The 25279-nt window shown below is 37.0% G+C and overlaps 1 protein-coding gene across 3 annotated transcripts in view; it reads right to left on the bottom strand.

Moving 5' to 3' along the window:
- Positions 1-23775, bottom strand: part of LOC149843892 (protein DGS1, mitochondrial-like) — a 43764-nt gene extending 19989 nt beyond the window's left edge. For all 3 annotated transcript variants that reach the window (XR_016430929.1, XM_090000138.1, XM_090000137.1), the window contains exons 1-11: positions 23457-23775; positions 21880-21994; positions 21554-21757; positions 20996-21127; positions 20689-20862; positions 17974-18168; positions 17102-17202; positions 15714-15803; positions 15301-15373; positions 15195-15223; positions 14967-15090 (exon numbers count right to left, since the gene is read on the bottom strand). Coding sequence is in view for 2 of the 3 variants with exons in the window: in XM_090000138.1 (XP_089856264.1) it covers positions 14967-15090; positions 15195-15223; positions 15301-15373; positions 15714-15803; positions 17102-17202; positions 17974-18168; positions 20689-20862; positions 20996-21127; positions 21554-21757; positions 21880-21994; positions 23457-23680 (1461 nt within the window). In the remaining variant the exon portion in view is untranslated. The remainder of the gene's footprint in view (positions 1-14966; positions 15091-15194; positions 15224-15300; positions 15374-15713; positions 15804-17101; positions 17203-17973; positions 18169-20688; positions 20863-20995; positions 21128-21553; positions 21758-21879; positions 21995-23456) is intronic.
- Positions 23776-25279: the final 1504 nt, after the last annotated feature.

The raw sequence follows: 25279 nt of genomic DNA, 5'->3' as shown, positions 1-25279 counted from the left end.
TTTTCTAGCATTACATTGGTAAATCTGTCATACCAAGCTTTGGGAGCCTGTTTCAAACCATAGAGGGATTTTCGAAGACGAAAAACTTTATCTTTAGGAATCTTCATGCCTGGTGGGGCATCTATATACACTTCTTCGTTAAGATCACCATTTAAAAAGGCATTTTTCACATCCATTTGAAAAATGTTTCAATTTTTAATAGATGCAATAGTAATAAGACATCTAACTGTAACCATTCGAGCTACAGGAGCAAAAGTTTCTTCATAATCAATTCCATACTCTTGCCCATATCCTTTTGCAACTAAGCGAGCTTTATACATTTCCAGAGATCCGTCGCTTTTAGTTTTAACCTTAAAAACCCATTGACAACCTATAGTTTTCTTTCCTATGGGTAGAGTTTGGAAATCCCAAGTTTCAGCCCTTTTAAGAGCATTAAGTTCATTTTGTATGGCTTCTTGCCATTCTATACATTTTTTAGCTTCTTTAAAATTCCTTGGCTCAAAATAAGAGTGAATGGCACTAAGACAAGCCCTATTCAAAAGAGACAAAACGAGTTGGCGGTCTCCTATTCCTCTCAGATCTTCGGTGATCGAGAGTAGGAACAAGCTCACTATATTGGTCAATGGCACTTCTAAAGGTGTCTTGGTTTCTACGTGAGTAGGTTATCGGATCACTTGAAATCATGTTTTCTTGATCATTGAGAGCGTTATGTTCTTCAACATCACCATCATTTTCCTCATCATGGTTTGATAATACATCATCACTAGATATATCATCATTACTAGCCAATAAATCAAAAAGGAATGAGTAATCAAAATTTTGTTGTTGAGAAACATTTTTTTCAAATCCACTCTCATTTTCTAAAAACGTTACATTTCTAGAAACATATAACTTATCATCTCGAAGATCATAGCAACGAAACCCTTTTTGAGTTTCGGAATACCCAAGAAAGGCGCAGGGGATAGCTTTGGGAGAGAGCTTGTCATTTTTATCCGTAAGTATAAAACATTTACACCCAAAAACACGTAACCTATTATAATCAGGTTCAAGCTTATATAAGATCTCAAAAGGAGATATTTTTCCTAATATCCTAGATGGTAAGCGATTTATCAAATAAACAGAAGCGAGAGCTGCTTCAGCCCAAAAAAATTTAGGAATGTTTTGAGAAATAAGCAGGGTCCTAGTGGTCTCAATGACGTGCCGATGTTTTCTTTCGGCCAACCCATTCTGTTGAAGGGTTTTAGGACAAGACCTTTGGTGAATAATTCTGTGATCCTCAAGATATATTTTAAATTGGTTGGAGAGATATTCTCCTCCAGAATCACTTCTAAAAAACTTTATATTACTGTTGAATTGATTCTTGATCATTGAGTGAAAGGTTTTAAAACATGTAAAAACTTCATGTTTGTACTTAAGGAAATAGATCCATGAATACCTGGAGAAATCATCCACAAAAATAACATAGTAAGAAAAGCCTCCTTTTGAAACAACAGGTGCGGGTCCCCAAACATCGGAATGAACAATTTCGAAGGTTTTAGATGAGAACATAGTTTTTTGCTCAAAAGGTAAACTTTGCATTTTTCCGAGAATACAATCATTACAGGAAAATGAACTTTTACATAGATCCTTTGCAAAATGTAAATAAGATAACTTTGTGATATTAGGATGACCAAGTCTTTTGTGCCACATGTTTATATCTTTGTTTCGGGCAACATTACAAAAAGATTTTGGAACTTGAAGAGATTCCATATAGTATAAGTCTCCTTTTCTAAAGCCTTCCCCAATCAATTTCCCGGACCGACGATCATGTATTAAACATTTGTCACATGAAAATTTAACATCGCATCCATGGTCCGAGAGTTGAGAAACAGAGAGAAGGTTTAAGTTAAGTTTAGGTATAAATCTAATTTTTGGAATGGAAAAATCTTGAGTTTCAAAATTACCTATTCCTTTAATTTCAAGAGAGGTTCCATCCGCAGTGGAAACAAAGGATGGAGAAACAGTTTTTGAATAATCGGAAAGTGAAAACATGTTTGGGGACATATGAAAAGATGCACTTGAGTCCAAAAGCCAAGAGACTTTACCTGGAATGGAAGAAGTAGACACGGCGGCACCGGATGTAGCTCCCTTGAGAAGAGGTTGAAGGGCTTCCACTATTTGATTTAACGAGAGTGACCCACTTGATGATGCCTCTTCCTTTTGTGGTACACCGGTAGTGGCCATAGCGAGAAGCTTCTTCCATTTGGGACATACGGGCTTGATATGCCCCGGTTCTTTATAAAAATGACAAATAGTCTTGCTATAGTCCCTCTTTCCTCTTTGTCCACCATCTCCTCCTTGATTTTGGAATTTGAAATGAGGAGGACGATAAGTCTTTACATTATTTCTGAGTCTTGATACGGCATTGACCTCATTGTTTTCTTCATGATTACAAGGAACCACAAGAACATTTGATCCTTGTTTACATAAATTCATACGAGTCTCCTCACCACTTAATTTGGTGAGAACATCTTCAAGAGATGGAAGAGTAAATGAGGATAGAAGTGATGACCTTATTTGCTCAAATTCCAGTCTTAACCCATTCAAAAAATTGAAGAACCGATCTTCTTCAAGTTGCTTGTGGCGGAGTTCAATTGCCTCTCCACTCCATTTTGGTTGAAGCATAGAAAGCTCATCCCAAAGAGAGGAAAGGTCGGCAAAATATTCCCTAATAGACATTTCACCTTGATTAAGGGAGAGAGCCTTCTTTTGAAGGTAATACTTATGGGATAGATCTCTTGATGTATACATTTTCTCGAGATAATGCCAAGCTTCCGATGCTTTTTGAACTTGATAATGTTGGCATTAATCTTTGTTTCGACGGATGCGAAGAACCAAGAAAGAATCTTGAAGTTCTTCATTTCTCATTCGTCGTGCTTCTTGGAGTATTCTTCAAGAGCTTTGATCATTTCCTCTCCCTCAAGAATCTTGATTTCACTTCCGTCCATTACGGTTATTTTGGGTTCCGGTTCCGGAATTGTGCCTTGCACATAACCCCACAATCATTTTCCTTTTATGTGAGACTTCATGTTCCCGGCCCAAATATGATAGTTGGACCCATTCAACTTGAAGCCAAGAGCAAAGTGAGACTCTTTCTCACCCATTAATGCGTAAAGAGAAGGAGAAAAGGGGCGTACCAACACAATGTTTCAACTTCTAGCTTGCACAAGATCCTCTTAAAATATTTGAGAAGCAAGATCCACCACTTCAATCTCTAAAGATCCGAAAGCATGGTTTTCGAGGCACTCGAAAAAAGGAGAATCACACGTTCTTCAATCACCAACCTTGCTTTGATACCATGTGAAATTGTCTACGAAGAGACAATACGCATACAAGCATAAATACTTTATAAAAGAAGTGCATGAAAGCACTCTCACAACACTTGAACAAAATACGCAAAAAAAGTATAAATAATAAACATGTAATAATGCATGTATTTCATAAAATGAAAGCAAATGCTTGAGACTCTCAAGCTTGTTTTACAACAAGGGGGAACACCCCTATTTATACAAGAGGGAAGAGGTGCAAGAGGGGGCTCCCCAAAGGAGTCGTTGGGGAGCTCCCAACGGTCACAATTGTGACCGTTGGGGGCCCCCCAACGACTCTATTGGGGAGACCCCCAATGTACCTTTTTGTTATGCAAAAAGGAAAAATAAAAGAAAAAGAATTACAAAAAAATAAAAGGAAAAAAATACAGCATATTCCAAATGGAATATGCGCAAGATGTAAAAAGACAGAAATACCCTTTTTGGGTAAAAGGGAAAAATATATAAATATATATACTTATATATAGAGATACGTATACATATAATATATGTATACGTATATCTATGTATATAAATATATATATTTATACTTACAATAATGTTTTTGAGTATACATTTTAACACACTGTTCCGAAACCTTAACTTCAACTTACCAAAATGGAAGGAGATCAAGAAAAGGCTTTGAAAGGAGGTGCGTGAATCAAGGCGATTGAAGAATATCAATCCAAGATTGAGGATTGGGAGAGTAAACATGCAAAGATACTTGCATGGTTTATGAACAATGTGGAGTTAAAAATTTGTGCAAACATTGCCAAATTTCGTAAAGCTAACGAGGCATGGTTCTTCATGAAAGGTATGTACACTCAAAACGACCTCGCTAGACAATTCTTTCTTCAAGAAAAGATTTGCACCATTAAACAAGGGAACATATGTGTTTGTGACTACTTTAGCTCTCTTAGTCCCTTATGGGATGAGCTCTCTCTCCTAGAACCCAAGTGGGTGGCTAGTGAAGATGTAGAGCTTAGAAGAGAACAAATGGAAAAAGAATATTTTTTTCAATTTTTACATGGGCTTAGGCCCGATTATGAGCAAGTTAGATCTTCTCTCCTCCATAGATCTAAGCATCTTTCCCTAGAAGACATGGTTGCCGAAATATGCCAAGAAAAAACTCGTCTTGGCATGATAAAAGGAGGAGATGAAGTCTTAGCCGTATCCAAACCCGGCAACCATGTTAAGACCTACAAGCCTCTACATTTTGGGAGGCAAAATGGCTATAATGGTAATTATAAGAAGGTCATATGCCATCATTGTCAAGAACCGGGACACATAAGACCAAAGTGTTCCAAGATAAATGAAGCTATCAAACCTAGAGTTGCTTTCGTTGAAGAAAACCACTCCAAGAAAGGAAGATTCAACCAAAAGAAAAGATTCATTTTCTCTTGCTCAACTATCAGAGGCGCTTCAAATTCTACTCAAATCTCCATCTACATCCGGTGCCGCCATTGCCTCTTCCTCTCCTCCAGGTATGTCTTCTTGGATCCTTGACTCAGGAGCTTCTTTTCATATGACACCGGTTGAAAATGGGCTATCCGACTTATGTTCTAATTCAAAAACCTCCTATGTTTCAACTACCGATGGAACATCTTTACAAATTAAAAGTGTTGGAACATTAAGCTCTTTTAAAAAAATTATTGTGCCAAATGTTAGAGTTGTTCCACAACAAAATTTAAACCTTCTCTCTATTTCTCAAATTTCCGATCATGGATAAGGGTTGCTCGTAGCAGGATCTCCGCTCCGGGAAGCAGATTGGGCAAGGCCATAGGAGGGGGGATCTCTATGTTAAATTATGTAATTCAATCTTGTAACTTCGTATATATATTTTACATATATAAGGTAATACATATACATATATATAATATATGTATATGTATCTACCTATTATATATGTAAAATATATATATAATTCTATCTTTAGTCTTAGGGGTAGTTTAGACATTTTTACACATTCTTTTTCGAATATGTTTTGTAATTTCTTTTTCCCTTTTTTATTTTTCTTTTTTCATTTAATAAATGCCTTGTACCTACCTTGGGAGGGGCCCAACACACTAGTCGTTGGACCCCTCCAACGGTCACATTTGTGACCGTTGGAGGGGCTCCAACGACTATGTGGAGCCCCTTCCAAGGTCTCCTTTAGCCCTATAAATATGGGCATTCTCTCTTGTATTTGGTAGTGTGGTTGTTGGGATTTATTGCCCAACCATTTTAGTGTTTATAAAACTTATGAGTGCATTTGCACTTTTGTGATTTCGTATTTTGTGCTTTTGGTGCACAAGTGTTCCAAGTGTTCTTGGTGTGTGTATGCTTGCACATTTATATCGTTCCTTTGACTTTAGTATCTTGTTGAAGATACTTTTACATGGTATCAGAGCCTCGTTGAAAAAGGAGAATTGCGATTCGCCCTCTCTAGCATTCCTCGAAAAGCGTGCCTTCAAGTTTTTTGAAATCAAAGAGGATCACCTTCTTCGAGCAATATTTTAGGAGTCTCTTGTATCAAGGAAGACGCGAAAAGTAATTGAGGTACGTATTATTCCTTGGCTTCTTTCCTCTCTAATGGGTGAAAAAGACTCCCATTTCTCTCTTGGGTTTAAGCTTAATGGCTCAAACTATCATGTTTGGGCCGGTAATATGGAAGCTCATATTAAAGGAAAGGGTCTTTGGGGTTACGTCCATGGATCCATACCGAAACCGGAGCCTAAAATTACCATTGTTGAAGGAGGGGATATCAAGATCCTCGAAGGGGATGAAAGACAAAAGGCCCTTGAAGAGTATTCTAAAAAACATGATGATTGGGAAATGAAGAACTTCAAGATCTTATCTTGGATTTTCTCATCCGTTGAGACCAAGATAAATGCCAACATCATCAAATTTAAAAGGGCTTCCGAAGCTTGGGTATATCTTGAGAAAATGTACACCTCAAGAGATTTATCCCACAAGTACTTTCTCCAAAAGAGGGCTTTGACTCTCCAACAAAATGACATGACCATTCGGGAGTACTTTGCCGAATTATCCGCTATTTGGGACGAACTCGCAATTCTTGAACCTAAGTAGAGTGGTGAGGCAATCGAATTAAGGCACAAACAACTTGAGGAAGACCGGTTCTTCAATTTTTTAAATGGCCTTAGACCCGAATTTGAACAAGTTCGGTCCTCTCTTCTCTCCGCTTTCACATCTCCCTCGCTTGAAGATGTTATCACCAAGCTAAGTGGTGAAGAAACCTGTATGGGGATTGGCAAAAATAATTCTAGCATTCTTGTTGCTTCCTCTACTCAAGAAGATGTGAAATGGCTAATGTCGTGTCAAGACCGGGAAACAACATGAAAACCTATAGACCTCCTCATTTCAAGAATCAAGGTCAAGGAGGAAATGATCGATATGGCAAAAGAGATTATAGCAAAGTGACTTGCTACTATTGTAAAGAACCCGGACATATCAAACCTTTGTGTCCTAAATGAAAGAAATTGATTGCAATGGCTATGGCATCCCAAGTTGAAGAACGACCTTCTTCATCAAATGAGTCTCTTTCTCTTCAACAAATTGTAGAAGCACTCCAACCTCTTCTCAAGGGAGGCACTTCCGGAGCCGCTATGTCATCCTCTTCCCCCGGTAAGACATCTTGGCTTTTAGATTCCGGGGCATCCTTTCACATGACCCCTAGCTCTTGCTCTCTTTCAAATTTCTCTAAAAATTCTTTTCCATCTTTTGTCTCAACCGCGGACGGAACATCTCTTGAGATTAAAGGAGTAGGTAATTTTGAAAAACAAGACTTCTTTGTTCCAAAAATTCGTTTTATCCCAAACCTTAACTTAAATCTTCTTTCCGTCTCCCAACTCTCGGACCATGGTTGCGATATAAAATTCTCTTCTAATAAATGTTGGATACAGGATCGTCAGTCCGGGAGATTGATTGGGAAAGGCTCTAGAAGAGGAGACCTCTACTACGTAGATTTTCTTCAAGTTCCTAAGAGTCAATTTTGCAACGTCGTCCAAAACAAAGACATTCATGTATGGCATAAGAGATTGGGTCATCCCAATATTGTTAAAATCTCTTATTTACCTTTTGTTAAACATCTTTGTAAAAGTGACTTTTTGTGTAATGAATGCATTCTTGGGAAAATGAAATGTTTGCCTTTTCCTCAAAGATCCAGTTCACGACAAAACCATTTGAAATTGTCCATTCCAATGTATGGGGACCGGCTCCAGTAATGTCTAAAGGAGGATTTTCATATTATGTGATCTTTGTAGATGACTACACTAGGTTTTGTTGGATTTATTTCCTTAAACATAAACATGAAGTTTTCTCAACCTTTAAAAGTTTTCACACAATGATTTCAAATCAATTCAATGGATGTTTAAAAATTTTTAGGTCTGACTCTGGAGGAGAATACCTTTCAAATGAATTTAAAAGTTATCTTGAAAACTTTGGTATTCTTCACCAAAAATCTTGCCCGAAAACCCCTCAACAAAATGGGTTAGCCGAGCGAAAGCACAGGCACATCATTGAAACAACCAGGACTTTACTCATTTCTCAAAACATTCCAAAAAATCTCTGGGCTGAGGCAGCCCTTACGTCTGTCTATCTCATAAACAGACTCCCATCGAAGAATTTAAACAAAATTTCTCCCTTTGAAAAACTGTATGATAAGGAACCTGATTATAGCAGGTTAAGGGTCTTTGGGTGTAAATGTTTTGTTCTTACTGATAAGAATGACAAACTTTCTCATAAAGCCATTCCTTGTGCCTTTCTTGGCTATTCCGAAACCCAAAAGGGGTTTTGTTGTTATGATATCAAAAGTGATAAATTGTATGTTTCCAGAAATGTGAGTTTTTTGGAAAATGTTAGTGGGTTCGAACATAGTAACCCTCAAAATGAAAATATGGATTACTCCTTTTTATTCGATTTACTGAATAAAGACGATGATACTAGTGATAATGAGTCAGATCAAAGTAACCCAAATGAATTTGAAACCGAGGAAAACTCCTCCTTGCCTTCTTTGTCACATCAACATATTGACTTACCTAGAGACCCTATCACATATACTCATAGAGATCAAAACAACTTTAGGAGTGCTCTTGACAGATATAGTAATGTCAGTCCCAGTGGCTCACAGAATGAAATAATCCCGCGTAGAACCGAAAGAAGTAGAAGGCCTCCTTCTAGGTTCATCTCCTATTACTCTTTTTCACCAAGATATAGAGTCTGCCTTAGTGCCATTCACTCCTATATAGAACCTAGAAACTTTGAAGAAGCACGAAAGTGCCCTGAATGGATTAATGCAATGGACAGTGAACTTGAGGCTCTGAGAAGAGCCAAAACTTGGGAGTTTCAACATCTTCCTAAAGGTAAGAAAACAATAGGATGCAGATGGGTTTTAAAGTAAAAACTAAAAGTGATGGATCCCTTGAAAGGTATAAAGCTCGCTTGGTTGCAAAAGGATATAGTCAAGAATATGGTATTGACTATGAAGAAACTTTTGCTCATGTAGCCCGTATGGTCACTGTCCGATGCCTGATAACCGTTGCCTCTATCAACAAATGGAACATCTATCAAATGGATGTTAAAAATGCCTTTTTAAATGGTGATTTAAGTGAAGAAGTTTATATGGATGCTCCTCCTGGAATGGAGGCTCCTAAGGGAAAGGTACTTCGTCTTCAAAAAGCTCTCTATGGACTAAAACAAGCCCCCAAGGCTTGGTATGATAGATTTAACTCTGTTATGATTGAGAATGGTTTTTCCTCTTGTTTTACTGACACTGCTCTGTTTGTTAGAAAATCCAATACAGGGATTGTTATTTTACTTCTGTATGTTGATGACATGCTCATCACTGGGAGTGACTCTAACGGGGTTAAGAGTATAAAATCTATCTTAAAAGATAAATTTGAAATGTCTGACTTGGGTTTTCTAACTTATTTTTTGGGAATTGAAGTAGCATACTCTCTTAGAGGATATTTCTTATCTCAAACTAAGCTTGCATCTGAGATCATTGACAGGTCAGGTATTACGGATGAGAAGCTTTGCGAAACTCCTGCGGTAGTAGGAGCAAAGATGAAAATTGATGATGGGGTTCCACTTTTGGATCCTACACCCTACAGACAGCTTGTAGGATCTCTGATGTATCTGAGTATTACCAGACCAGATATATCCCATGCAGTCCATACTGCAAGTCAGTTTCAACATGCGCCTACATCCGTTCACATGAGCGCCATCTTACGAGTCGTAAGATACATAAAGGGTACTCTAAACAAGGGAGTTTTTCTGTCATCTTCTTCCGATTTAAAATTAATCGCTTATACTGATTCTGATTGGGGAGGTGACCCAAAAAATCGTCACTCCACCACTGGTTTTTGTGTATTCTTAGGTGACTCACTGATCTCATGGAGATGCAAGAAGCAACAAAAGGTGTCACTCTCCTCAACAGAAGCTGAATATCGTGACATGGCAACTACTACCATGGAGATTGTTTGGATTCATCAACTGCTTGAAGACATGGGAGTCACAATCGAAGGGCCCACCAAGCTGTGTTGCGACAACAAGAGCGCAATTTACATTGCGAAAAACCACACATTCCATGAGCGGACCAAACACATTGAAATGGACTGTCACTATGTTCGCGAAGCATATCTCCGAGGAGTCATTGATCTTCCTTATGTTACGTCCGAATATCAGTTGGCAGACTTCTTTACCAAAGCCTTGTGTGCTCCGCGGTTCAACTTCCTTCTTGGCAAACTATCGGTCATCCTGCCCTAAGTTTGAGGGGGGTGTTAAATTATGTAATTCAATCTTGTAACTTCGTATATATATTTTACATATATAAGGTAATACATATACATATATATAATATATGTACATGTATCTACCTATTATATATGTAAAATATATATATAATTCTATCTTTAGTCTTAGGGGTAGTTTAGACATTTTTACACATATTCTTTTTCGAATATGTTTTGTAATTTCTTTTTCCCTTTTTATTTTTATTTTTTCATTTAATAAATGCCTTGTACCTACCTTGGGAGGGGCCCAACACACTAGTCGTTGGACCCCTCCAACAGTCACATTTGTGACCGTTGGAGGGGCTCCAACGACTATGTGGAGCCCCTTCCAAGGTCTCCTTTAGCCCTATAAATATGGGCATTCTCTCTTGTATTTGGTAGTGTGGTTGTTGGGATTTATTGCCCAACCATTTTAGTGTTTATAAAACTTATGAGTGCATTTGCACTTTTGTGATTTCGTATTTTGTGCTCTTGGTGCACAAGCGTTCCAAGTGTTCTTGGTGTGTGTATGCTTGCACATTTATATCGTTCCTTTGACTTTAGTATCTTGTTGAAGATACTTTTACACTCTATTACATGAACTACTTGAAACTCCCCACCAACTCTTTTTGTAATTATATCCAAGATAAAAATTTTGAGACTTGACACAAAAGACTTGGACATCCAAGTTTCTCAAAAATGTATTTTTTCCCTTTGGAAAAAATTTTTGTAATGAGGAAAAATTTGTTTGTAAGGATTGCATTTTTGGAAAAATGAAATTCACTCATTTTCCAAATAGAACTTTTGTGTCTAAAAGGCCTTTTGAATTAGTTCATTCGGATGCATGGGGGCCTTCTCCTGTCATATCAAAAGGAGGATATTCATATTATATTACTTTTATTGATGACTTTACTAGATATGTATGGATTTATTTTCTTAACTTAAAATCCGATGTCTTCTCATTCTTTAAGAAATTTCATATGATTGTCAAAAATCAATTCTCAAGTAATATCTCTATCCTTAGGTCTGATACGGGTGGAGAATACTTGTCAAAAGAGTTTCAAAATTATCTAGAAACAAATGGAATTTGCCATAAAAAATATTGTCCTAGAACTCCTCAACAAAATGATTTAGCCGAAAGAAAACATAGACACATTTTGGAAACTACTAGGACTCTTCTTATTTCAAAAGAAATTCCAAAAAAATTGGGACGAAGCCGCTCTAACATCAATTTATTTGATAAATAGAATGATCTTATCTTTGCAAAATATATCTCCCTATGAAAAACTATTTAAAAGAATACCCGATTTCAATAGATTAAGAATTTTTTGTTGTAAATGTTTTGTTCTTTCACATAAAAAAGATAAATTATCACCAAAAGCTATTGAATGTGTATTCTTAGGTTATAGAGAAAATAAAAAATGATTTAGATGCTTCAACTCCAAAAATAACAAACTATATGTGTCTAAAGATGTAACTTTTTTGGAAAATGAAAATGGTTTTGAAAAAACTAAAGACATTAATGAAAGCGAATATGCATTCTTGTTTGATCTTCTTCCTCAAGAAGTGATTCGGAATGAAAATTCCATGAATGACCAAGAGGACACTCCTCTTAACAATATTGAAAATGAAAATGTTGATGAAAACGATATCATTGATAGTAGACCAATTCAAACCTATATTCGGTGTGGTCAACAAGTTCCCATGAATGCATTGGAAAAATACTCACATGATTTTAGCATAGAGGAAACTTCACATAGAAGATCCAGTTGTATCTCCAATCCCTCTAACAGGTTTGTTTCCTATGATTCACTAACACCAAAATATAGGTCATGCTTAATTGCGTTACACTCATTCCATGAACCATCCCACTATAATGAAGCTAAGAATTTTCCCCAATGGGTTGAAGCCATGAAGTTAAAACTTAGTGCCCTTGAAAAAGCAAAAACTTGGAAAATAAATTCATTACCTATAGGAAAGAAATCTATAGGATGCAGATGGATTAAAGTCAAAACTAAGAGTGATGGGTCCTTAGAACGCTACAAAGCTAGGTTAGTAGCTAAAGGATACTCACAAGAATACGGTATTGATTATAAGAAAACCTTCGCCCCGATTGCTAGAATGATCAGTGTTAAGACCCTTATTGTTGTTGCTTCTATTAAAAGATGGCCTATTTATCAATTAGATGCTGAAAATGCATTTTTAAATTGTGAACTAAATGAAGAGGTTTACATGGATCCACCACCAGGGGTATGTATTGGTAATGATAAAATTCTTAAACTCAACAAAGCTTTATATGGATTAAAACAAGTCCCAAAAGATTGGTATGATAAATTTAGTAATGACACGTTTGGGTTTTTGTTCTTGTTATACTGACACTGGACTTTTTGTGAAAAGTACAGGGTCTTTGGTGGTTATTCTCCTGCTTTACGTAGATGAAATGATTATCACTGAAAGTGATAAGCAGGGAATTAATGATATCAAGAAAGTTTTAAAAGAAAATTTTGACATGTTGATCTTGGATTCTTACATTTGTTCGAAGTCCGGCATTTCCAACGACAAGAAGACAGAAACCCCTGAAGTTATCAATGCCAAATTAAGATTGAAAGATGGAACTCTTCTTAAAGATCCTACTCCCTACTGTCAACTTGTTGGGTCTCTGACATACTTATCCATCACTCGGCCAAACATTGCTCATGCAGTTCATTCAATCATTTAGTTTCAACATGCACCTACAACGGTGCACATGAGTGCAGTCTTAAGAATCATCAGATACATTAAAAACACTATAACCAAGGGAGTTTTTCTTTCTTCATCTTCGTCACTTAATTTAATTGCTTATATTGATGCTGATTGGGAAGGAAATCCCAATGATAGAGTCTCAACTATAAGTTTCTATGTTTTTAGGTGACTATGATTTCCTGGAGATGCAAGAAGCAACACAAAATATCTTTGTCCTCAACAGAAGCAGAATATCGTGCAATGGCCACTACAACCATGAAGCTTGTATGGCTTCTTCTCATCCTTCTTAGTGATATGAGCATAGTCATCTCTACACCTTCGAATATGTGTTGTGACAATAAAAGCACCAATTATATCGCAAGCAACCACACCTTCCACGAGCGTACTAAACACATTGAGATGGACTGTCACTATGTACGTGATGAATATCTAAGAGGGACTATTACATTGCCATACGTTACACCCGAGTACCAATTGGCGGACTTCTTCACCAAAGCTCTTGCTGCTCCTCGCTTTATCTTTCTACTTAACAAGCTTTCGGTCATCTCCCCGTAAAGCTTGAGGGAGGGTGTTAAAACATATGTACTCAAGTATATATATATGTTATTTCATACCCGATAATGGGCATTTCTGTAAATCTGCCCAATAAGGGTAGTACTGTCTTTTATTTATTTATTTATTTTTCTTTATTTCTCTTTTTTCTTATTTTCTAGTTTTATCTTTTCTTTCTTTTTTAATTTAAATAGTGTAATGCATTGGGGGTCCCAACTAAGAGTCGTTGGGACCCCCAACGGTCATTAATATGACCATTGTGAGCCCAACTACTCCTAGTTGAGCCCCCAATGTTGTCTCCTTTTTCAACCATCTCTCTCCCTTTTTTAGTTGTATAAATAAGGGTGTTCACCCCATTATAAAGTAGGCTTTTCTAAGCCCTAATGCTCAATAACATCCTCTTTTTATTTGTAAGTTCGTTGTTGGCTTTTGTATTTGTCCCTTATGGACTTGTTCATTGCTATTGCACTTGTGGTTGTCCTTTATAGGACATTGGGTATGCTTTAGCATTCCATGTCTCTATTTCCGCTTACTTCATTACACATATCCATCTCATAAAGACATGTTATTTAGGGTATATTTGATCGCTTGTCCAGGGTTGGACGAAATGAATAAAAAGAACGGAACAGAACATTGGTTTTGTTCGTTCTGTTCTTTTTGTTCTAAGTCCAACAAATGTACTTTGTTTCATGGGGGAAGAATGAAGAAGAAGAAACCCTAATCAAGAAGAGACCCCTAATCAATAAAATCAAACAAAAACCTAATCTATGAAAATCAAACAAAAAACCCTAATCTAAGAAAACCCTCACATGAAAACCTAAAAATGCCCTAAAAAGAAATTTAATTCAAATCAAAATAAAAGAAGAAGAAGAAGAAGAAAGACAAAAAGAGGAAGAGAGAAGAAAAGGGGAAACCTCACCGGCGGCCTCATCCCCGGTGGCGTTGCCGGCCTCGCATCGCCTCGCCGACCTCTCGATGGTGGCCTCATCCCCGGCATCGGTGACCCCCTGGTTGCCAAGGAGAGAGAGTCGGGGGACCCTTACCCCCGATTTTTTTTAAACGTGTTCCCCGCGTCCTGTTCGTTTTGTAACAGGGGGAGGGGTGTTACAAAAAGAACAAGTTTTTAAGGATGCGGCAGACGTTGTTCCGAGCGTCCACCGCATCCAACGTTTGTTAAAATCACCGTCCCCCGCGTCTATTTCGTCTAATTTTGGGCGGGGGGGCAGTGATTCAAACATACCCTTAGGGCCCCATGTCTAAGGGACATGCCATGTAAACACGCTATGACAAGTATTAACATTATTTTATATTTTTAATGGTTTTTAATAAATTGTAATAACTTTCAATAATATAAATATATTTTTATATGTTTTATCAATTAAATAATGACAAATTTTGTGTCCTCATGTCTTAGTTTTTAAAAATTGTATATTCAAGTTTCATACTCGTATTAAGCCCTTGTCTGTGTCTGCCTACATGTAACATAGTTTCATATATAACCAACAAGTTCATACTTCAATTTCATTTGTATCAGAATTGTGACTAAAACTTGACTAACCTTAGTGAACAAAGGTTGCACCACCATGACCAAAATGAGTACAAAAAAGAAGGCTGGCAGAGCAGCAAGAATGGCAAAATTGATTTCATTGGCTCTAAGAATCTGATTTATCTCAAGATTTGCCCTGTTTGGAGAAGTATTGAGAAGCAAAAAATCATTTAATTTTTTAATGAATTACTAATAATTTCACAAAAGAAAAGAAAAACAAAAATTGTTGTTTGGCCTTACGTATAAATATCGAGTTTTAGCTTTTGTATCTGCAAAGAAAAAAAGTGAAATATTAGAGAATGCATAAAAATGTAAATCACGGTCTTACACAAAGAAAGAAGTTTACCTGAATTAGCAAAGCTTGGGCAAGCTCTCCACCCAAAAGATTTTGAATTGGATGCATGAGCTCCTTCTCATACCTGTACTACACTACTACTTGTTAGCCTTTTATCAAAAAACATGTTAACCTACATCTTATAATAGCCTTTCTCATTAGACTTGACGCAATTAGCGAGAAAATCAACACAAAAAACATAATAATAAGAGACTGGATCAGGGCAATTTCTTTTTTTGAAAAAAAGATGAGGATAATTTCAAAAGTTATATAAGTGGAAAAAAAAGTATAGGCAATGATTCCACATTATTTTCAAAAGTACAATGTAAAATCAAGGGCATGCTATTTCAAATGCACAACATGAAAAAATGTGTAGAACAGCCTAAGTATCTGTTAAGAGGATTTCTATACAAAAAGACATTCACCTGGCCATCACCATTTCCATCATCTCATGATCAGAAGCATCCTCTGGAAGCTTTTGATCTTTTGTTTTCTCACAGAAAGCCAACAACATTCTGCAAGTCAGCCACAAAAAAGATAATAAGATGATAGGATCTATCTTTAGTTTTACATTATATGTTATTAGTGCATATACATGTGTGTGCCATGCACTAGATGCACATGAAATTTGTAATCAAACTAAAGTTTGTGAAAATAATGCTTTTCTAATGAAAGGTTGTTAGCAGCTCTTGAATAATTACATAATATGTGTACAAACCCAATAATCTTGAAACACGTTACCGATAATACAACATACATTAATGATGTAAACTTATTGCTCTAATGCACAATAATAGTCATACTATAAAACAAAGCAGATCATAAACATTTCTGGCAAATTTTTTATAATCTCAATGACTACTGGTGCAAGACTGCAGGTATATTCACATCAAATCAGCTAACATAATTTTCCTTATCAGACAACAACTAAAATATATTTTCTTTTAGATTCACCCTTTCTCTACTTTGCACTGCAGCAAGAAGCAAATATTGTTTTTATAACAACTGAGGCAAGATCGAAAACATGTATCCATAGTGTAAGCGACATTCTGTTAAGACCTTCATCTTTATAAGTACTAAAGGAAAATGAAATCATGCAGGGTCACAAGAGCAATCCTTACAGTGCAACCCATAGTTTCTGATATTAGAAAAAAAATGAAAAACGTAATACATGAGATGCTACATGAATTCATGGTAACATTGTTGAAGCCAAAAGAAAACAACAATTTTTTTCTTTTATAAAGTATTGTTATATTCAACCAGGACAAAGTCAGGCATAATACCGTGACAGTTAACTGACCAACCAATTAGCTACAAGAGAAAGCTAGACATCAAAGTACCTGATGGCTGCTGCTACTGAATAACATTAGCAACTAATATGTTATCCTTTAAAGAGAACCATTAATTATATCACACAAGGTTCTCAAGCAGAAAATGCATCAGATATTCCCTATGCAAGTAGCCCACTAAGCAGCAGCAGCATATGACATTATCATTATTATCACTCTGAACAAACTATAAAGACAGTAAAAATTTACATTCATTACAAGATACATTGATCTCATAAAATATAAGAGTGAGATATTCATGAGGACCGAACGAGGATCCATTAATAACATGTGGATCTGTCAGCCTTTAAAAATCATGTTAATAGAAACTTGAGAACAAAACAAAAAGAGGATTTCCAACAGGTTTAACAAAAATTTGGTATTTTATCAGCAATTTTGAGGTGAAGACACACAATCAAGAAGAAAATGAGCAAGTTCAACATCCACAGAACCAAAATTGCACAAGAAATATAAGAAAAACCCACCTATGAAGAGTATCTGCAGTCATTTTCACTTCTTCAAGCTCCATTACACCTTTGTGCCGCCTTTTGAATGTTTCACAAAGTTCATCTCTAATAGACAAAAGCTGGAAAGTGGCATACTTAGCATAAGTAATACAATAAAACAAGGGCCTAAATTTAGTTATTTCAAAAGTGTAAAATGCAGATTAATCAAGAAAAAGGAAATTATGCTAAGGAAAGAACATATATAATAATAAGGAATGTTTAAATATTGCACTAATAACACATCATTTTTTTCATAATAAGAAATACTTTTAAGAAAAAATAAACCACCAACTATGACAAGATTGTAGTCCATAATCGTATAAAGTAATCTTCTTAGCAATTGACACCATTTATGTAAAACCTACAAAGCTTATAGTCACAATCTTCTTCGCACAATATTATCTAGAAAGATTTCCACTCTTGGGCACAGAGCAATATTGATCTACAGCTGAACATACAACTTGGCTGATGGAAATGTATTAGCAACCTTGACTGTGCCGTCAGACAACATAAAATAAATATGTGAACTTTTTAACCAGAATCCTATATATAATATAGCAAGTGAATAGTTGGAGGTAACGTAATAATTGTTCATAAGAAATAACTGGCAATAACTACTTTTATATAAAAAAAATAACAGAAGAATAAGGTAGCACTTAAGAGGCAAAGCAATAATAACGTACAAGAAATCATTTTATCACATATCAAAAGTTTCAACAGTGAAATATAAGCTTCCCACAACCATCCAAATCTTGTAACGTATTTTGTCAGAAATCCCAAACTCATCTTAACAATTAGCAAACTTAAACATTAGGAAATAAACAAAGAGAAAAGGAGATTAATAAACATACTGGAAACTCCACATGATCTTTCCAAAATGCAGTAGTTGATTCCTTTGCATCATGAATCCAATTATCAATATCAGAACTGCCCATCAAACTACTATGCTTCAAAAGCCATGCTGAACATAAGGATAACCCAACTGTTCCACATGTATAACGTAGCCAATATAAAGTTACTCTCTTTGGCTTCTGATATTTTGAAATCTTCAAAGCAAAAGAAAAAAGCAATTTAGTTCATGCTTCAAAATGGAATAAGAGGTGATGAAACCTATAATTTGTCTTTGAAAGCCAAGTGATAGTTAATAGAGAGTACAAAGTTTTGCTAACATGTATCCAGTGGATATTAATTTAGTGAATAGCTCAACAACTATGATAAAGAAAAGGTATTGGGATTCCAAACAAACTTCAACAACAGGCCACTATATATGGGTAGTTTTTCGAAGTTGAGTTTTAAGATATTGCTTCAATACGTATAGTTCAATAGTCCTTATTTTCTTTTCTCCTATATTACTTGTTTTTAAAGCAAGGAAGACATTCGATCACAAACTTTATAACAGACACAATTCTCATTATGAAGCATAAGCATAAAAGAAGATCAGCACTGATCAAAACTTGCAAACAAACCAGAAGTAATTAATGCAAGATCTGCCAAATAATACAAGACAATCAAGATGTCAACAACTAGCTTATAGAGAAATAATGATGAAAAAATAAATCTTAGAAACATGATCTGCTTAGGGTATAAAGAAACTTAATCGACCTCCAATCTCTTTAGTTCCCTCTCACAGTTTTGTTGTTCCTTGCATTCACTCTTGTTCATGCCATTAATTATTTTCATGTTTGCCTTTGATATGGTGATATAGGAGCAAAAAAAAACACCGGATCTCATTTTCAGTCCTTTTTGTGCAGGCCAAAAAGGACTGAAATTGAGATGCTAAATGTGAACTCCAAGTAATATGCCTAAGTGTTCAAGGAGGACCTCAAGATGTACTTAGTCTACAATTGTAATTTTCATCTTGTTGGCACTTTACCAATGGTATGAGTGAGCATCATCTAATGTAATCACCATCTCATCCTCATCACTTAGAATCTTCGATGTAATTCTTTCCATCTTGAGAGTTAATCCATAATTTTATTTTTCTTTCAAAAAAAAGATGGTATAGTAGCAAAAGGGTCCCACCAGATTTCATTGATAATAAAGATTTCACTAGCATTTATTGTTTTCCTTCTGCTTTATGTATCTTGTTTACCCTTCACCTAATGAAGGGAAGATTTTTTTTTTCAAAAGGCAAATAGAATGTTGGCTCTTTAATGGTTTTCCTTCTTTGGAATTTCGGGTTGAGTCTGAACTCAAAATGACAAGCAATACTTACCAAGGTTGTAAGTATCATATCGTTACCCGTATCGGTCGGGCCCAAAGTAACACTGTATTGTATCGTATCGTAAAAGTATCATAAATTTTTAATAAAAAATCAAGGAAAATCAGAAAGAATTTGCAAAAATTCTAAAAAAATCATATCACATGAAACAATGATGAATTGCACAAAATACAACTATAAAATCATATATGAAGCATTTATATCTCTATGAGATGCATAAGACATCATCAAACATCAATTATCTCACAAGAACAATACAAAATATTAAATATCTTGCAATTAAGAACATGCCACAAGACTCATACTTTCATATTACATAAACAAAAATATTATGTCAATAGTTGCACTCGATTTTCAATCGGTTTCCACTCATTACTTGAGTGCCCCATTGTCATGACGGATCATCTGATGTCATCTTTGTAGGAGAAGTGTGGAGTCTTATTTCTACCTTGATATAAATCTTTAATTTTCGTGGATCCAACCCATTTTCTTGAGTGAAAATGCACTTTTTTTTTACTTTAACCCACTTCTTTGGGTGAAAAAATGGTGGAAATGAACTTCTAATGGCCTCTAGAGAAATGGAGAAGTCATCCCTCAAAAGGTATTTAAAACCCAAAATGAAAAAAAAATGACCTTTTTAAAGTGTGTCGAAGGTGTATCGTACGATACGGCACGATACAGGATATGATACACCCGATATAGGTACGATGCACAGTCGTATCGCGATACAAGTGTGTATCGTATCCCAAAAGCCAAGAGTAATGATATGTATCATACAATATCGTACGATACTTACAATACTAATAATTACAGTGCATAAATCAAAGCAGACTGCCAATAAAACAGAGAAAGAAAAGGCAAATACAAAGGGGTGAAGCTTAGTTAACAATTATGACTTCCACTATAAAAGACCAAAATGGGACTACTAGTGCTAATAGAAATTTATCATCTTGCAAACATATAAATTTCTTTGTGCAAATATATTTTATACAAATTCACATCCAAGAATGAAAATTAGCATTAATCAAAGTAGTAGGATGCATCTTAAAGTGCTTGAAGAAAAGAATAGTAAGCAAAACTTATAGCATGAAAAACATCCATGATGCATAACAATAAAACTTAGCATTTGAACCATTAATATGTAGAAACACATTGATGAAGAAAAAAAAAGTGAAAACAATATAATATACTCATTATATTAAAGAAGGAACTAGTCGAGAATACTATGCACAAGGCACCAAATAAGAATGTCAAATAGTCATTTTCAAGAGTGACAATTCATTACTTTTCAAAAAGAAAAAGGACTTCTTGAATGATTTACAGATAACAGGAACTGATAACTTACAAGTAGAGATGAGTAAGCATCAAGTTTATCAAGATTTAAATGTATTATATCGATAGCATCTCCTAATTCAACATCTGTCCACTGAGACTTCTCTTGTAAAACCTCAGGTAGTCTCGCAAATTCTGGAGTAAGTGAATTACCATCAACCCTCTCCACATATGTTGGATAATCTCCCTACAAAAATGATATAAAAAAAAATTAAGCATTTAAAGCAAGAAGTTACCCATCATAATGTAATAAAGCTATTAAAAAATTGTCCCATATTTTAATCAATCCGCAATGAAAAACATAAAATTTTCACTCAAACCTTTTCAATTCCATGTAAAGAATACTGTTGTAGATCTGCAAATAGGTTATTGATAGTAACTAGCAATGAAGGCAATGACTTGTCAAGATCCTTTGTCAATGCTTCCCCGAATGAGTCAATTTCCATGTAAAACTACAAGTAAATCAATACAATGAATCATACATACACAATTAATTCTATCTAATAAAAGAAATAGTTCAACTCTATGGTTTTGTAATATAAAAATGCTACTTATATGAGTTTCTAAATATATGATTCTCTTAAAATATATTATTCAAGAGAACCAGGTCGCAACAATAAACTTTTAGCAACTAAAATAAATAAATCCTATAGAGAAGAACTGAGCAAGAAAGACCAAAGAATTTACTCATTTTAGTTAAGAGAAGAACATCAAAGAGATTGTATGATCTAAGCTGTAAATTAGAGAAATATAATAACTAAAATAAAATTGCGCTACTCAAAATGTCAAGGTTAGTCGTATAAACCAGAAGCACAAAGAACAAATAATAATAATAATAATAAATTATAGTATTAGTATATAAATAGAGTCAAACAAACCTGTGCTAAAAACATAGCTAACCAATGCTGCAAATGTGTTAAGATTGAAATTCTTTCAGAAATTCTAACAGAGGCAGAAAATGCAAGATGTTGTATAGTTGGTCCCTTTGTCATGCATCCACGTATCAACTTAATTGTTTCTTCAGCAAAAGCCCATGGTCCCCTCTCAAAGACCATAAAGTATGCTTTTTGAGCATCTGTCCCCTGAAAAATAAGGGAAATGATTGACATCCAATATGAAATCCTAGCAACATAGTTATACCACAAAAAACAATCCATAAATCCCTTAAACAAGAAACTCAAGTAGAGGTGTTAAAGAAAAGCACCTCAGCACGTGACTGCCAAAAACATAAGCTCTTCCGAATGCAATGTAAGAATGAAAGCATGCGCTCTTGAATTTCTTCTAGAAGTTGCAAGGCTCTGCATGTTTCCGTCTGGATTCTGAAGTAAACAACAAAGGAACATTTCTTTATTTTAGTTTAGTCATGCACTTTATAACATGTCCCTTACACACTCTAGATCACCTAGTTCATTTTATTGTTCATATCTCATAGTTAATTACATTGTTAAAGGTGTTTTCCCCTCTTTTCCCATGATAATGTCCTTGTGTCTAATACGCACCTTTTACAACTATAATATTAATAACTGAAAGATAGTTTTGACATAGATTAGATCTTAAAGTTTTCAGTCCAAATATTTTTGTCATATGATTAACAGAATGTCTCCAGGTCAGACAAGTTGTACTTTATCACGCACAACCACAACCAAAGTTGTTTCAGGAATCATCAGAAGGGTCAGACAAGTGAATCTATATCACACATAACGACAACCAGAGTTGACTCAGGAATCATTAGACTTGATAAACCCATTCATAGAATTAAGCAAATAAGCCAAATCCACCAGGATTCAACTGATTCTCTAAGCCAAGCCTTAGTAACACCAATGTAGGCCAACGAAATGCAGGTCATGCTTTAAATTATGCAGGCCTTTGTGTAGCAGCACACATATCTGCATTTTTGGACCAAGCAACACCTACAACTATGTTTTCTAGAGAGGGACAATGTTTGCTACCCTCATGGGGGTAAGGAACCCACTAGTGAAAAACTCTCTTTTTTCACATCTGACCCTCTAAATCTGGTATACATTTTTTTGGTTTAACAAAAATCAGCTCTTAGATCATGTTTTTCCGAAGTAAGGACTTCTCGGGGGTTGAGAAATCAATGCCCTACAATGTACTGAAATTTTAACCTTCAAAAATCATATTTTACTTAAAAAAATACAATCTAAGGGACAGTTTCTAGTTTCTTACTATTTTGACCATGTTGAACACATCCATGGGGTCAGATTTGGTCAAAATAACTTCTCTCTATGACTTCCATCTAGGAAGATCCTTACCTACGAGGATAGCATGCATCATCGCCTCATATAAAATAGACACACTAACGACCTAAAATCGGAAACCTTCATAATATTTAGCAGTTAGTATTACAAACCATCATCGCCTCAGCAGATTCAGAATTCCTCAAGAAACCCCGACCCCCTAACACCAGATGCTCCTAATACGCAATTACAATCATAAATGCAGAACAACTAAACTTGGACATTTTCCAACATGCATCAGTTAGTATTACACACCGACCATGTAGAACACTTGAACCTAAATCACTTGAATCGGAGACACTTGAACCTAAATCATTACGACTGCAGCAGCTTGAGAATTCCCCATGAAAACCCAAAACTCTAAACGGTTTGCAACAAAATCGGAGACACGATCACGATACAATGAAACGGACTAGAAGGCCAAGTCCTAAACCAAGAACTCACGATCCAAACCCCATGGAATCAAGGAAGAAATGCAACGTTTCGATTCGAAGCAGAAAATAACAAGTGAAGAAATCATTACCTGAGCTGTTCGAGTGATCTGGACGGCAGTGGGAGAGGGAGGCCCGGAATCCTCCTCCGGCGCGATCGCTTAGGCAGGTAGAGGCGTTGGATCACGGGCAAGAGTCTCGAATCGGACGACGGGAGGAAGCCGTAGATCCTCGTTACAGCGTTCCTTGTGTATAGGGAGACTGTATCCTTGACGGAATTCACGCCAATGGGGTGATTCTCCGGCGAAGACGCCATAGTTTCCTGCGAGTGCGCGCCCCCGTCGGGTGGGAATCCGGATGTTTGAATTTAGGGCAAATTGTAGAGGACGCGATCAGAATGATTTGAAAAAACACAAATTTTTTATGTTTTTTGACATTTGTAAATCACAATTCCATCACAACCATTCATTTGTGCAGGCAGTGGGGTCAACTATAAGTGATGATGTCATCATTTTATAATGAACGGTAGTGATTAAAGTGATGGACGATGGTGGTTTCAAAACGTGGCCACAATATGGGATCTAATCTTCCCAACCTCGCGCGGCCTTTTTGACGCCATCGCGTCCTCAGATAAAAACGGGTCGGATATGAGTCGGGTCAAGTTTAAACCAATATTGTGTCTATTTTTTGGAAGTGCTGCGCCCGTATTGGGATCCTGAACCGACAACTTAGTGAAACTCCGGGTCTGAGCAGGATCTGTGGTAGAGAGTCATGTAAAAGCTACTGTTTATGTAAAAGCCAGTAAAAAAAATTTTAAAGAGATCGGACCCGGGTCGGGTCCAGACCCGACCCGGATCCAACCCGTGCCAGCCCCTCGAAAACCCTTTTCAGAGGGGCTGGCAGCCCGCAGAGGGAGGGGGATCTCCGGCGACACAGGGGGCGGGCCCTGTGTGCGCCCCCTCCCTATATTAAGACAAGAGGGGAGAGGGGAGGGCTTACGAGCCTCCCCGACCCCCCCCCCCCCGACTCTCTCTCTCATCTCTCGTCTCTCTCCCCTCTGTTTCTACTCTCTCTTTCCCCCGACTCTATCTCTCGCCTCTCTCTTTGCCGACGCCGGCCAACCCCCCTTCATGGCACGACCTCTCCGACGAGCCCCTCTTCACGGCAACCTTTTTTCGGCGACCTCCTTTCCCTTGGCAGCCCAAGTAAACCTCCTTCCCCTCTTTTTTCCTCTAGTTCGCCGGAAGGCCGGCAGGTGGCCGGCGACCCCTGCCGAGCCTCCCTTTTGCCATCATCTTTTTAGCAGGCAGGGGGTGGGCTCCGCCCCCTGCCCTTTTCACTTTTCCGACAGGGGCCATGGCCACTGCCCTTCCCTTCGTGTAGGGGCCGATGGCTCCTACCCTTTTCTTAAGAAAAGAAGCAGGGGCCTTCGGCCCCTGCCTCACCTCTTGGAAACCCAGCAGGGGCCGATGGCCCCTACCCCTCCCTTGACCGACAGGGGCCTCTGGCCCCTGTCTCTCTTTCCTGTCGAGCAGAGGCTCGACAGGGGCCATTGGCCCCTGCCACCTCTCCTGATAAGCCGCAGGGCGAGGGCCCTTTGGCCCCCGCACTCCCCCTCTTTTCCTTAAAACCCAGCAGAGGCCAATGGCCCCTGCCCCTTTCAAGACCGACAGGGGCCTCTGGCCCCTGTTCCATTTCTTATCGAGCAAAACTCGACAGGGGCCATTTGGCCCCTACCTTGTCTTCTGAGGGCCGCAGGTGTGCATTTGGCCCCTGCGACCTCGTCTCTCTCTTGTTTTGCCTTCTGTCAGGCCAACGGAAGGGGGTGGGAAGCCCCCCTTCCATTCGAGGTTGGAGAAGCCGAGTCTCCTCTCTACCTTTGCTCATTTTTTATGCCTTCTAAAATCATATTTTT

The sequence above is a fragment of the Nuphar pumila genome, chromosome 3, assembly GCF_984573655.1.
Source record: "Nuphar pumila chromosome 3, dmNupPumi1.hap1.1, whole genome shotgun sequence".
Classification (NCBI taxonomy): Eukaryota; Viridiplantae; Streptophyta; class Magnoliopsida; order Nymphaeales; family Nymphaeaceae; genus Nuphar; species Nuphar pumila.
Note: the sequence above shows the minus strand (reverse complement) of the source record. Positions and strands in the feature narration are given on the sequence as shown.